Raw genomic sequence first — 13,386 nt, forward strand, 5'->3', positions numbered from 1 at the left:
TCAGTATACCCCTCTGTAAGATGGGGATAGCGGCTGATGTATGGGCCCCAGGCTGTGGGGAGGATGAATGAGTGCCATCAAACACAATAAGGTCTGTTTAGCTCTGCACAAAGGAGGGTCCCTGTGGTTCAGCCAGGGGAGGGATTGACATGGAGGCTGAACTGTGGGTTCTCCCATCAAAGACCAACAGGAGCCGCTCTCCAGCTTATTCTAAGCTCTTCCGGCCTCCGGCATCCAGAGCTGTCTACTACATAGTCTTCAGTTTTGTTGTGTCTTTTTTTTTTTGTTTAATTACAAAAGCAATTCATACTTCCTAGACAATCTGAAAAACACAGGCAGGCACAAGGAGGAAAACATAAATGCAGGGGCACTGGCAGGAATTAATTTGATTCTGGTCTCCTTGTTCTTTTTCTATTTATCTTTTTCTATTAAATAGATGATCATTTTAAAAAAGTCAGACATTGTAGAAATGCACAGTTCTAGAAAGTGAAAGCACCACTACAAAGACCACTGCTGTCCAAACAGTTTGTTGTCTGTGCCTCCGTAACACTGACGTATTACTACCATTTCATTACAAAAAGGGTTTGTATCTGACAGACTAACTGTCTTTTGCTCTTTTCTCCCCACCACACCTGGCTGGGGCCCCTCCCTCTCTCAGGCCTAGCCCGAGGGTCCTGCAAGGCTCTGCAGGTCTCCGAGGTGCCTGTGCCGATGACTGATGGGCCAGCACCACACCCCTCCGGCTCCCCCAGGAGGGCGTGCTGGGAGCTGGTGAGGGGTGTCCCCCGTGGGCTCCCCGCAGCTGTGGGAAGCATTTGCACCCCCCCCCATCCTTCTGGGCTGCCACCTTTGCCTTCCCTGTGCCGCTCACGTCGTCTGGCCCTGGCTGTGAGCGCTGGGTTTGGCTGGGGCAGGAATGGCCCAGGAGGCAGCTAATCATCTCAGAAGGAGGAGGTGCATCCTGTGTGTTTCCATGAGTGGGAGTCACAGGGCTGTACGGAGAGGGGGTCCCCCAAAAACAAGTGGGTCAGGCCAGGGCTGAACTCGGCTTTGCTCCTGGAACCCTGCAGGTCCCTGGAAGAGGGACGGTGATTCCTGTGGAAGTCAGGAGTGCCAGCAGGTGGGCAGAGGCAGCCTCGGCGCCCAGTCTGCCCTCCGTTGGCCCCCAGGCAGGGCCTGATCACCCCAGGGGAGAGGGTGGAGTTGCCATGAGACTTGGGGCGGCCTGAGTGTGGCCCTGGCTCTACCTCTGAGGAGTGTGCAACGCTGGCAAGTGACTTCACATCTCGGAGCCTCAATCTTCTCACCTTTAAAGTGGGGGGGAAGCAGCATCTGCTGCGCTGGGCGGTTGTGAGAGTTACAGGACATAACGTACCCACACCCTGTCTTCCATGCATTCAAGAATGTTCACTGGGAATCCACTGGGCACTGGAGACACAGCGGCCAACGAAACAGAAGCAGAAGTGGCCGCGTGTTGTGGGCGTGGCAGTGTTGTATGACAGGTTGTCATGAAACAGGGGTCACGGTGGGCTGAGGGGCCGTGGGACTCAAGGGAAGGCACCTATCCAGGACCCAGCGGGGTTCAAAGAGGACCTCTTTCTCTTTCTCCCTCTAGCTTCTCTGTCCACCCAGGTGCTTAAGCCAAAAGCCTCTACTCCATCCTGGATCTTTCTCTTACCTCTCCTCCCCCAAATCCATCCACGATGACTCTGAAATACATCCCGTCCTGCTCTCCGTCCTCCTTCCCCAGACCTCCCGCCGCCTCCTGCCGGCTTCCTCACCGGACTCCCCCTGTAATCCCAGCTTCTCACAACAGCTGGAGGGAGCTTTTAGAAATGTCACTGAGGTCAGATCACTCCTCTACTTAAAACTCTTCAGTGGGTTCGCGTTGATCTTAGAAAACAATCCAAACTTCAAAGACCAATCCAACCTACAAACCCCGTGTAATCTGGCCCCTCCTCACCCCTCCAGCCTCCTTCATCCCAGTCACTGTAGCCCCCCTGGCCTTCTCACCATCCTAATGCGCCAGGGCCTCGCTCTTTGTACTTGCTGTTCCCTCTGCCTGGGATGCTGCCCCAGCTCTTCACGTGTTTGGTCCTTGTCATCCTTTACCTCCCAGTTCACATGTCCTCAGAGAGGCCTTCACTAATCACCACCTAACATGCCCTGCTCCCTCCCAGCCCCACTTATTTTATTTCATAACACTCCCCCCTCTGAAGTCAGTTTGCTTGTTTATGGACTTTCTCCCTTTATTGAACATAAATTCCATAAGAACAGGGACCGTGTCCATCTCTGGCTTGTTTGCTACAATATTCCCAGTGTCTGGCATGTTGTAGGTGCCCAGTTAATGGTTGGTGAGTGAGTGAATGATTAGGAGTTAGCCAGGGGAAGGGATGGGGCAGGGAACAGTACCCCAGGTGAGGGAACAACCCCCATGAAGTGGTATAGTATTGGGGCCCCGTGGCAGCCACGCCTGGACAGGGGTCTGGTTGGAGACAGGAAGCACATGCCATCTGACTCTGTGTCCTGTGCTGCAGGCGGCTGGTGGAGCGGCTGGAGACCATGAGGAGCAATGTGATGGGGAATGGCCTCTCCCAGTGTCTGCTCTGTGGGGAGGTGCTGGGCTTCCTGGGCAGCTCATCGGTGTTCTGCAAAGACTGCAGGAAGGTAAGGCCCTGCTCTGGCTTCCCAGCCTGGACCAGCCCTGTTACTCTGTGGCTTTGCATCCTGGCTCCCAGGAGTGTGTGTGTGTGTATGTGCGCGTTCGTGCATACATGTGTGCACACATGGTATCCTATGCTTCTTGGCAAGAAGGATTGGGGCCTGAAGGTCAAATGGCCAGGCTTCTAGTGCCAGCTCTGGGGAGTGGACCTCTGGGTCTCACAGGCCTGGGTGTGAATTCAGCTCTTCCACTAGCTGTATGACCTCAGAAAACTTATTTACTATGTCAAGCCTCACCTTCCTCATCTATAAAATAGGGATAATGATAATATGTACCTTAGAGAGCTGTGAGGATTAGATATTATATGCAAAGCTCTTAAAACCTTGTTTGACATATAAGTATTCAGGATATGTTATTAGTTGTCATTAAATAAATACTATTTTCCTCAGGGCCAAACAGTTCGCTAAGATTATACTTCTTATTCTATTGGTCTGCTCTCTTGATCCCTGGCCACTCCAATGAGAATGATCTTTGCAGCAAGGCCAAGTGGAGTTTCTCCTTTTCTTATACTCCACGGATTGTTCTAAATTATGCCACATATTAATATTGAGTCCAAGACTTCTTAAAATAACTTTTTGTTTTTCCTGGAGTTTCTAATTGCCTTTCTTTTCTCACTGACCAAAGAATAATGTGCCTTCCAGTCCTCAAGGTTATTTAGCATCTGAATTTTACTCTCTACTGCGTGAAGCCTACTTTTTTCTTCCCTGCCAGAAACTCTTCTGGACTCTTATTCCTGCTCTAGCCTACAGTAGTTACTGCATAGCTGTCATCATGGGACCTCCCTTTACTGCCCTCCTAGGTTAGAAGCACTGTTCCCAAGACACCATGTCTTTTTCTTTTTCACTCTAGTTTTACCAGAACCCATTCTCAAGTAACTTCCATGTGCTAGTCATTATTTTAAGCCTGGAGTTATTTTGGTGAACAAGGCACAGAAAGAACTTTCTCTCTTGAGGGAACCAAAAAAAAGTAATGTAATAGATAATAAGTAATAATAAATAGTAAATAGTAAAGTAAATAAATAAAGTAAATAGTAAATAGTAGAGTAATAGATAAGATTTCAGGAAGAAATAAATTCTGGAAAGAATTAACAGGGAACAGAAGACTGAGGGTGGGGTGGGGCGTTAAGAGTTGAGAGGACTGTAAAATATGGGAACGTCAAAGAAGTAAACATGGACTTGGCAGCAGAGGCCATTGGCAGCCTTGACAAGGGCATTTTCAGTGATGTTCAAAATCTGGATGAGAGAACCAAGGTGGAAAGAAGTTAATGTACCAAATGAATAGGTGGAAAAGCCAGGATTTCAGCTAAGGTCCCTTTTCCCCTGTTTGTCGCATGTGGTGAACTGGGCTGAGGAATGTGGATTAACTGGTGAGGGGTCCCAAGAACAGTGGAGGTGTGGGAGGGGCCTGAGGGTCAGGGAGGGGGTGGGCACTTTGGTGCCGCTCCTCCGCAAGCCTCCATAGGCCTAGACTAGATCGATACCAACGAGGTACTGGGCACAGGAACTCAGGAATGTCTTGCTCCCAGCACCTGGGCAGGTGGGGTTCTAGTATGTGACTTCTGCCTGGGAGAATGAGGTCCAACAGCCTGTTTCCTCCTTCTGCCCCTCAACTCCATGACTACTATAAATGTCTGGGTTTGCGGGACCATGAAGAGGCTGTCAGAGCCTTGTCTCCTTTCCCTGGAAAAGTTTGGGGCCTCTGCTGCAGAGACAGGCTGCTGCCCCTGGTTGCTGAAGGGTTAATGCCCGCTGCTCCTTGCAGAGCCATTTCCTAGGCAACAGTGGGAGTCCCAGGGGAGAACCTCAGTGGATGCGGGGGTGGGGGAATGCTCTTCCAGATAGTCTCACCACCCCCACCCCATGGCTTTTCGGGAAGACATTTCTATTTGAAATTGTTCTTATTTCACAGCAGGCTGAAGACTTGGTCCTGGCTTGGATGGTGAGATAAGGAGCCCTCTGAGTTTCTGAGGGGACTTGTTCTTGGGTGAGAGTGGGAGGAGAGTGTGCCAATTAGGGCCACAGCTGAATGATGGGCATTTGGGGGGGTTATCTTCATCCATCCTTGAGAAGACTGTGTCATTCATTCAGTCATTCATTTACTCATTATGCAAATAGTAGAGGGTCTACTGTGTGCAGGCCCTGTTCTAGGTTCTGGCGATACCATGAACAAGATAAAGTCCTTGCTCTCATAGAGACTGTTTTCTAGGGGTAGGAGAAGACAGACAATAAACAAATATAAAATAACGTTATGTAGACCTAGGGCTCTGTAGTGAATTAAAACAGGGTGCTCAAGTTGAGTCTCTGTGAGCTCAAACCTGACCACAAGCAGGAGGCAGCCCCAGGAGGATCCAGGTGGAGGAGCGTTGCAGGCAGAGGGACCAGCAAGCACCAAGGCCCTGAGGCAGAAATGAGCTGGGCATGTTCAAGGAACTAATGAAGGCTTCTGGGGCAGAGGGAGCGAGCGGTGGGCATAGCCAATCACAAAGAGCTTTGTAAGTCAAGGTCAGGAGTTGAGATGTGATTCTAAGTTTCATGGGATGTCAGTGGAGCGTTTTAAGCAGGGATGTAATGTGACCTGGTTTGTGTTTTTAAGAGGAGAGCCTAGCTGCTGTCTGGCAAGTGCGTTGCAGGGGGACATAGAAGGAAAGCAGGAGATGAGTTAGGTGGCGATGGCTGTCATTGGAAGATGATGAGGTCGGGGACAAGGCAACATAGGGACAAAGGCCATACGCTAAGGGAATCAATCTCTTCTATGTATTCTAAGCAAATAGGGAGGGGTTGGGGGGTGATTGAGGGTCTTAGGAAGGAAAGCGGGTCCTAGATTCCCAGTGGGCCAGGGCTAGAGGTCACTTGGTCCTGCACAGTGAGGGGACGGAGGTCCTCCTGGGTTGCCAGTAAGTGCTGTTCTCATGCAGAGAGACCTGGGTTGTGCTTCAGCTTGGGCACACTGCAGTGACCTTGTATGAGCCACTTAACCTCTCTGGGCCTCTGTTTCTTCATCTGTAAACGGGGAAATAGAACTACATCATCATTGGGTGGGTGTGAGGAGTAGATGAGCTAATGCAGGGAAGCTCTTAGTGTCGGGTCCATTGCAAACACTCAGTAAAGGATTCCTGTTATCATTATTATCACTATTATTATTAATTCGCTTCGAGGTCCTGGCTGTTCAGACTGCCCAGGTGTTACAAAAATAGAACCAACCTCACATACATCTCAGAAGAGGTTTAGTGATATCCCATGGATCAGTCAGCTCAGGCTGCCATAACAAAAGACCACAGACTGGGTGGCTTCAACAACAGAAATTGATTTCTCATAGTTCTGGAGGCTGGGAAGTCCAAGATCAGTGTGCTGGCCAATCTGGTTTCTGATGAGGACTCTCCTCCTAGCTTGCAGACGGCCACCTTCTCACTGTGTCCACACATGGTGGAGAGAGAGCTCTGGTCTCTCTCCTACTTCAGATAAGGACACTAGTCCATTTGGATCAGGGCCCCTCCCTTATGACCTCATTTAACCTTAATTACCTACTAAAGACCCTGTCTCCAAATACAGTCACATTGGGGATTAGGGCTTCAACACAAGAATTTTGATGGGACACAATTCAGCCAATAGCAACGTATGTTCTCCTTTTTAGAATTCATGTTTTCCCTCCCTCCTTCCTTCCTTCCTTCCTTCCTTCCTTCCTTCCTTCCTTCCTTCCTTCCTTCCTTCCTTCTTTCTTTCCTTCCTTCATCCCTCCCTCCCTCCCTCCCTCCCTCTCTCTGTCTCCCTCTCTCCCTCTCCCTCTCTCCCTCTCCCTCTCTCCCTCTCTCTCTCTCTCTCTCTCTCTCTCTCTCTCTCTCTCTCCCTCTCCCTCTCTCCCTCTCCCTCCCTCTCTCCCTCTCTCCCTCTCTCCCTCTCTCCCTCTCCCTCTCTCCCTCTCTCTCTCTCTCTCTCTCTCTCTCTCTCTCTCTCTCCCTCTCTCCCTCTCTCCCCCCCCCCCACCCCTCTCCCCAGGATCTTACTTCTCCGACCAGGGATTGAACCTGGGCCCCGGCAATGAAACTGCTGATCCTAACCACTGGACTGCCATGGAATTCCCTACAATTCATGTTTTCTTGAACTGAAAATTGGTGTTCCCACAGTTATTCCCAAATTTTTTGTAATCTATATAAAAGCCTCTGGAAGCCTTTGTAGCTGTCCAGGATTGGATGTCTTAAGCAGGGAAACCAAACTTGATTTCTGTGCAAGTTCCTCAGGTGAACCTAACACTCAATCACTTATTCAGCCTGTTCTGAGTTAATTCTGGGTTAGGGGACTCCAAAAGGAGAAGGGTCCAGAACGGCCACTTCCCTCTGGTCCTCATGGTCAAGGTGGGCAGACAGTACCCTCTAGAGTGATGCTGACTATGGCTGGGACCAGGGTTTCCAGGACTGAGAACAATCAGGAGGGCTGCCTGGAGGAGCTGGCTCCTGAAAGTTGGTTAGGCTTCTGAGAGGCTGAAAGCAGAGCCAAGGGCATTCCAGGGAGGGGAGAACAGCACAGCAGAGGCATATAGCTGGAAATGGGCTGGGCAAGTGCCTGACTATGAGGATTCAGGCCCAGAAGACAGGGAGGACACCCTGGGCCACTCTGCCAGGTGGTGGTCGCTTAGGAGCCAAGTCTCTGGAGAATCAGGAGGAAGGCCCAGACTTAACCTCACAGCCCCCTGCAAAGCTTTAGCCCTTGTACAGGGGCTCTCTGGTGTCTGGGAGGGGTAGACAATGTCATCTATTCACTCTTTCAACAAATATGTGTTGTCCTATAAATATGACAATATACTGGTGCAGGCATTGGGGATACAGTGTAAAGACACACAGATGCCTGCCCTCTAGGCAGTGGGTGTTAAATGATTATGGGTAATTAATTACAGTTGTGTTTGGGGTTTCAGAGGCAGCCCTCGGGGGCTAAGAGAGATCTAACAAGGTACTGACCAAATTGGGGGTATCAGGAGCCCTCCACTCTGGGCTCACCAATTTCCGGGGTGCCTCCCTATTTATTTCTATCTCTCCTCTCCACCTCCCCACCGTTTGCAATGGCTATAGCACTGGCTCCCAGGAGGTGCGTGGGCAAGGGCAGGCTGCAGAGAGGGGATGCTGGGGAGATCTCTGACATGGGAAGCATCCAGATCCGTGTCAGGGGGGCAGATCCTCAGGTGCTCCTGGCCACACGGCGGCGTCCCGAGCAAAAGCCCTGGCAGTGTGGCCCTGGCGGCCACAAGCTAATGAGCGTGCGGGTGGAACCCATGATGCTGGTCCTCGGAGCAGCGTCCCCTCTAATTGGGCCTGCATGCCCAGGCTGCCTGCTGTCATCATCAGAAGGCTGTGGTGGGAAGGGAGAGGGGCTGGCTGGTTAATTAGAGAGGCCTGGCCCTCCTAATTGCTTAGGATCTGAGTCTGCCAGCTTTCACTTTAATTGAGAGTCTGGCTTCACCAATAATAGGTAGGCTGGGCAGGGCTGCTGGAGAGCCCGCCTGAGCCCAGGATGGCATTGTCACTGTGCGGGGGAAGCAATCAGATTTTTCTCTGGTCTCAGCTAAAATGTGCTCCACCTGTGGGAGCAGAGGAGCCTGCCCATGAAATGATGGTCTCGGTAATGTGTGCTGAGTCCTGGTGAAAAAGAGTGAGGCAGCCCCGCACTTTGCTCAAAGCCTTCAGGGGACATCCAGCTTGTGGGGTGGGGGTGGGGTGGGGGGGCAGGCATCCCCCACCCAGGATGGGGGGCCATTGGAGGAAAGGGGCCAGGCCAGACACTGATCCCTGTCCCCAACCCTGCTCAAGGCTCTGAGGAGCGGTATCCTGCTGAGGTCATCCCAGACCCACAGCAGGCAGTAACCCTGGAGCCACTAATCCCATCACGGGGGCCGCACCCTCATGACCTCTCATTGAACTCTAATCACCTCCCAAAGCCCCACCTCCAAACACCATCACATGGAGGGTTAGGACTTCAACACACAAATTTTGAGGGGACACAAACACTTCATCCATAGCACCTACTGAATAAGAACTCTGCCAACAGAGGCAGTGTGTTTAACAAACAGCACTCCTGGGGATTCTGATCCTCCTTGGGCTGGAAAACCCCTGCTCTGGGAATTCCCTGGAGGTCTAGTGGTTAGGACTCCATGCGCTCACCGCTGAGGGCCTGGGTTCAATCCCTGATCGGGGAACTAAGATCCCACAAACTGCATGGCATAGCCCCCAAAAAAAAAACAACAACCCTGCTTTAAGGTCCCAGCCCCAGGCCCGGCTCAGGGTGGTGGTGAAGGACCTCAAGTGACCGCCTTCCCTCTGCTTGTCTTGCTCCCCTTGCCCTCCGCATGTTCTCCCCTGCACCACACCCCCAAACCCTCAGCTTAGAGTCTCCTGCATCCTCCCTCAGGCCATCCTCGCTCTTGCAAACAGTGAACATGGAGGCCACTGTCTCACCTTGTGATGTCCTTTGGAGTTTATAAAGCACTTTCACAAAAGTCATCCTTCTGGGTCCTTAGGGCAAAGCCATAAGGGAATCAGGGTTGCTGAGGCTGTTCCAGAGTCACAGATGGAGAACAGGGGCTCAGCTGAGGTGGTGTGGGCTGCTCAGGTCACCTGGCCAGATAGTGGGGAGCTGGGTCCCCCAGGGTGAGTTGCTGTGCCATGCTGCGCCTCCATTGCTTCAGACCAAAGCATTCATTATCTCATGCTTTCCCTTCCTTGGAGAAGCAGGGATATCTTATTAAAGAACACAGGAGAAGAAACATCATACTCAATATTTATTGAAAATTTTTCTCGTAAAGTCTGGTATAAGACAAGTTCTATGTATCTTTATCACCACTTCTATCCAACATTGTGCTGGAGGCCTAACCACTGCAATCAGACAAGAAAAAGAAATGTGTAGCATAAGGATTGGAGAATAGCTAAGACTGTCATTATCATGAAAACATGATTATATAACTAGAAAATCTGAAAAACTCTAAATACAAATGGTTAGTATTAGTTGGTGAATTTAGCAAGGTGGTTGTATACAAGTTTAATATACATACAAAAAAATCCGGACAGGTGTACCTCAGAGATACTGTGGGTTTGGTTCCACACCACTGCAGTAAAGCAAATATTGCAATACAGTGACAAATTTTTTGGTTTCCCAGTTCATATAAAAGTTACATTTACACTTTAGAGTCTTCCTTTCATGAATAGTTTCTCTGCAGTATGCGATGCTGTTTGATAGTATTTTACCCATAATAGAACTTCTTTTAAAATTGGAGTCAATCCTTTCAAACCCTGCCACTGCTTTATCAACTAAGTTTATGTGATAGTCTAAATCCTTTGTTGTCATTTCAACAATCTTCACTTCAACAATCTACTCCCTTCCCCGGGAGTAGATTCCATCTCAAGAAACCACTTTCTTTGCTCATCTATAAGAAACAACTCCTTATCTGTACAAGTTTTATCATGAGACTGCAGCAATTCAGTCACATCTTCAGGCTCCACTTCTAATTCTAGTTCTCTTGTTACTTCCACCACATCTACTTCCTCCACAGAAGTCTTGAACCCCTCAAAGTCATCCATGAGGATTGGAATCAACTACTTCCAAATTCCTGATAATGTTGATATTTTGACCTCTTCCCATGAATCATGAATGTTCTAGTGGCATCTAGAATGGTGAATACTTTGCAGAAGGTTTTCAATTGACTTTGCCCAGATCCATCAGAGGAATCACTATCAATGGCAGCTGTAGCCTTATGAAATGTATTTCTTAAATAATAAGACTTAAAAGTCAAAATTACTCCCTGATCCATGGGCTGCAGAATGGATGTTGTGTTAGCAGGCATGAAAACAGCATTAATCTCATTGTACATCTCCATCAGAGCCCTTGGGTGAGCAGATGCATTGTCAGTGAGCAGTCATATTTTGAACAGAATCTTTTTTTCTCAGAAGTAGGTCTCAACAGTGGGCTTAAAATATTCAGTAAACCATGTTGTATACAGATGTGCTGTCATCAGGCTTTGTTGTTCCGTTTATAGAGCTCAGGCAGAGTAGATTTAGCATAATTCTGAAGGGCTCAAGGATTTCAGAATGGTAAATGAGCATTGTCTTTAACTTAAATCTTCATTAGCCCCTAATAAGAGAGTCAGCCTGCCCTTTGAAGCTTTGAAGCCAGGCACTGACTTCCTCGCTCTGGCTATGGCATCGCCTTCCAGTAGAGGGCTGTTTCATCTGTGTTGAAAATCTGCTGTTGAGTGTAGCCACCTTCATTAGTTATCTTGGCTGGATCGCCTGGATGACTTGCTGCAGCTTCTGCATCAGCACTTGCTGCTTCACCTTGCTCTTTTATGTTACGGACGGAGATGGCTTCTTTCCTTAAACCTCATGAACCAACCTCAACTAGCTTCAGACTTCTGCAGCTTCCTCACCTCTCTCAGCCTTCATAGAATTGAATAGAGTTAGGGCCTTGCTCTGGATTAAGCCCTTCCTTAAGGGAATGTTGTGGCTGGTCTAATCTTCTATCCAGAACACTCAAACTTTTTCCATATTCATAGTAAGGCTGTTTCACTTTCTTATCATTCATGGGTTCACTGAAGTAGCACTTTTTACTTCCTTCAAGAACTTTTGCTTTTTATTTGCAACTTGGCTAACTGTTTGGTGCAAGAGACCTAGCTTTAGTCTGGCTTGGCTTTCTTTTTTTTTTTTAAATATTTATTTATTTATTTATTTGGTTGCACTGGGTCTTAATTGTGGCAGGCAGGCTCCTTAGTTGCAGAGCACCAACTCCTTAGTTGCAGCATGTGGACTCCTTAGTTGTGACTCACAGTCTCCTTAGTTGTGGCTCACAGGCTCCTTAGCTGCAGCTTGCCAGCTCCTTAGTTGCATCACACGGGCTCCTTAGTTGCGGCACGCATGTGGGATCTAGTTACGTGACCAGGGATCGAAGCCCAGCCCCCTGCATTGGGAGTGCGGAGTCCTACCCACTGTGCCACCAGGGAAGTCCCCTGGCTTGGCTTTTGACATGGCTTCCTCACCAAGCTTAACCATTTCTAGCTTTTGATTTAAAGAGAGAGACATGTGACTCTTCCTTTCAGTTGAACACCTAGAGGCCATTGGAGGGTTATTAAATGGCCTAATTTCAATATTGTTGTGTCTCAGGGAATAGAGTAACATCAAAGATCACTGATCACAGATCACCGTAACAAATATAATAATAATGAAAATTTGAAATATTGTGAGAATCACCAAAAGGTAATGCAGAGACACAAAGTGAGCAAATGCTGTCAGGAAAATGGCGCCGATAGACTTGCTCAACGTAGGGTTGCCACAAACCTTCAATTTGTAAAAAATGCGGTATCTGCCAAGTGCAGTAAAGCAAAGCGCTATAAAATGAGGTGTGCCTGTATTTCTATACACCTGCTGCAAAAATGAGCGAAAATAAGAATTCTAATGTATGGCAAAGGAGACACAGATGTGCAGTGGGAAAAGAATGGTCTTTTGGATAAATAACGCATGGTCATTCGGATACTGATATGGAAATGATGGATCTTGACTTTTACCTCCCACTAGGCACAAAAGTCAATTCCAGCTTGATTTCACATTTAAATGTGAAAGGTAAAATAATATTTGGGAGGACAAATAAATAAGCAAACAAATAAGAAAGAAAGAACACACTTTAAGGTGAAGCAGTGGCAGATTTGAGGACCCCAGGTGCACCCACATGGCCTTGTCCAGAGCCCACCCTCCCCCTGTATTCCCTTGATACCAGCAGTGGCCAGCTAGCTGCCCTCACCACCACTGGGGGGAACCAGCTTTTCTACCTACTTTCCCAAGACCTTCAGAAGCAGCCTGAATGTTCTCAGGATGTTCCCAATGCAAAAGCTAAGCACCTGAGGCTGGGTTAAGCCCACCTCAAGGGGCCCAGGCCTGTGTGGGCAGGAGAATGGAGCAGCCCTCTTGGGGGACTTTTACCTCCTTGGGAGCTGACTCAGCTCCGTAGGCCCATCCTCGAAAATGAAATTGAATTTCGTGAAGGTCTTATCTCTCTGCAGAGTTTTTTGATTCATTCATTCTTTAAGGTTTCATAGGGTACTGACTCTATGCCAGGCCCTGCAGGTACCGTGACGAGCAAGGTAGGCCTTGTCCTTGTACCCACCACTTGTCACAATGAGAGCTCTTACTTCTCTCTTGTCAGTACTGTGCCAGACTCTGTTCTAAGGCCTTTTCACTTGTTAACTCATTCCTATCAACCCAACAGTCCTCCCGTCAACCCCGTGGGCTCAGCACCCTTATCATCCCCCCTTTACAGATGGGGAAACTGAGGCTCAGAATGGTTAAGTACCTTTCCCGAGATCACTCAGCCGGTCAGGCGTGGAGCCAGGATTTGATCCCAGGCAGTCTGGTTCCGAGCATCCTGGCCATTACCGCTATACCACATCTCCCCCATGGAGTTTGTGAGCTAGAAAGGCGAGATGGACAAGTAAATACAACAACTCCAGAAAGTGGGAGGCGGGAACATAAAAACTGAAGGTGGGGGGCATCGAACAGCCAGTGGGGAGGGCGTGGGAAGGCGGCTATTTTATTTCGGCTGCGCAGCATGGGCCTCTATGAAGAGGTGACGTCTGAGCTGGGACTGGAATGAGGAAACGCAGGATCTGGCAGAAAGCATCCCAGGCCCAGGCAGGGGGAG

At 49.0% G+C, this 13,386-nt stretch overlaps 1 protein-coding gene across 1 annotated transcript in view; it reads left to right on the forward strand.

Annotated features, from left to right (window-relative positions):
- RPH3AL (rabphilin 3A like (without C2 domains)) overlaps positions 1-13,386 on the forward strand; it is a 104,530-nt gene that overhangs the window by 18,551 nt on the left and 72,593 nt on the right. The window contains 1 exon segment of the mRNA XM_082370776.1: positions 2,538-2,667. Coding sequence (XP_082226902.1) covers positions 2,538-2,667 — 130 coding nt within the window.

The sequence above is a fragment of the Balaenoptera borealis genome (assembly GCF_965194805.1).
Source record: "Balaenoptera borealis genome assembly, chromosome: 20".
Taxonomy (NCBI): domain Eukaryota; kingdom Metazoa; phylum Chordata; class Mammalia; order Artiodactyla; family Balaenopteridae; genus Balaenoptera; species Balaenoptera borealis.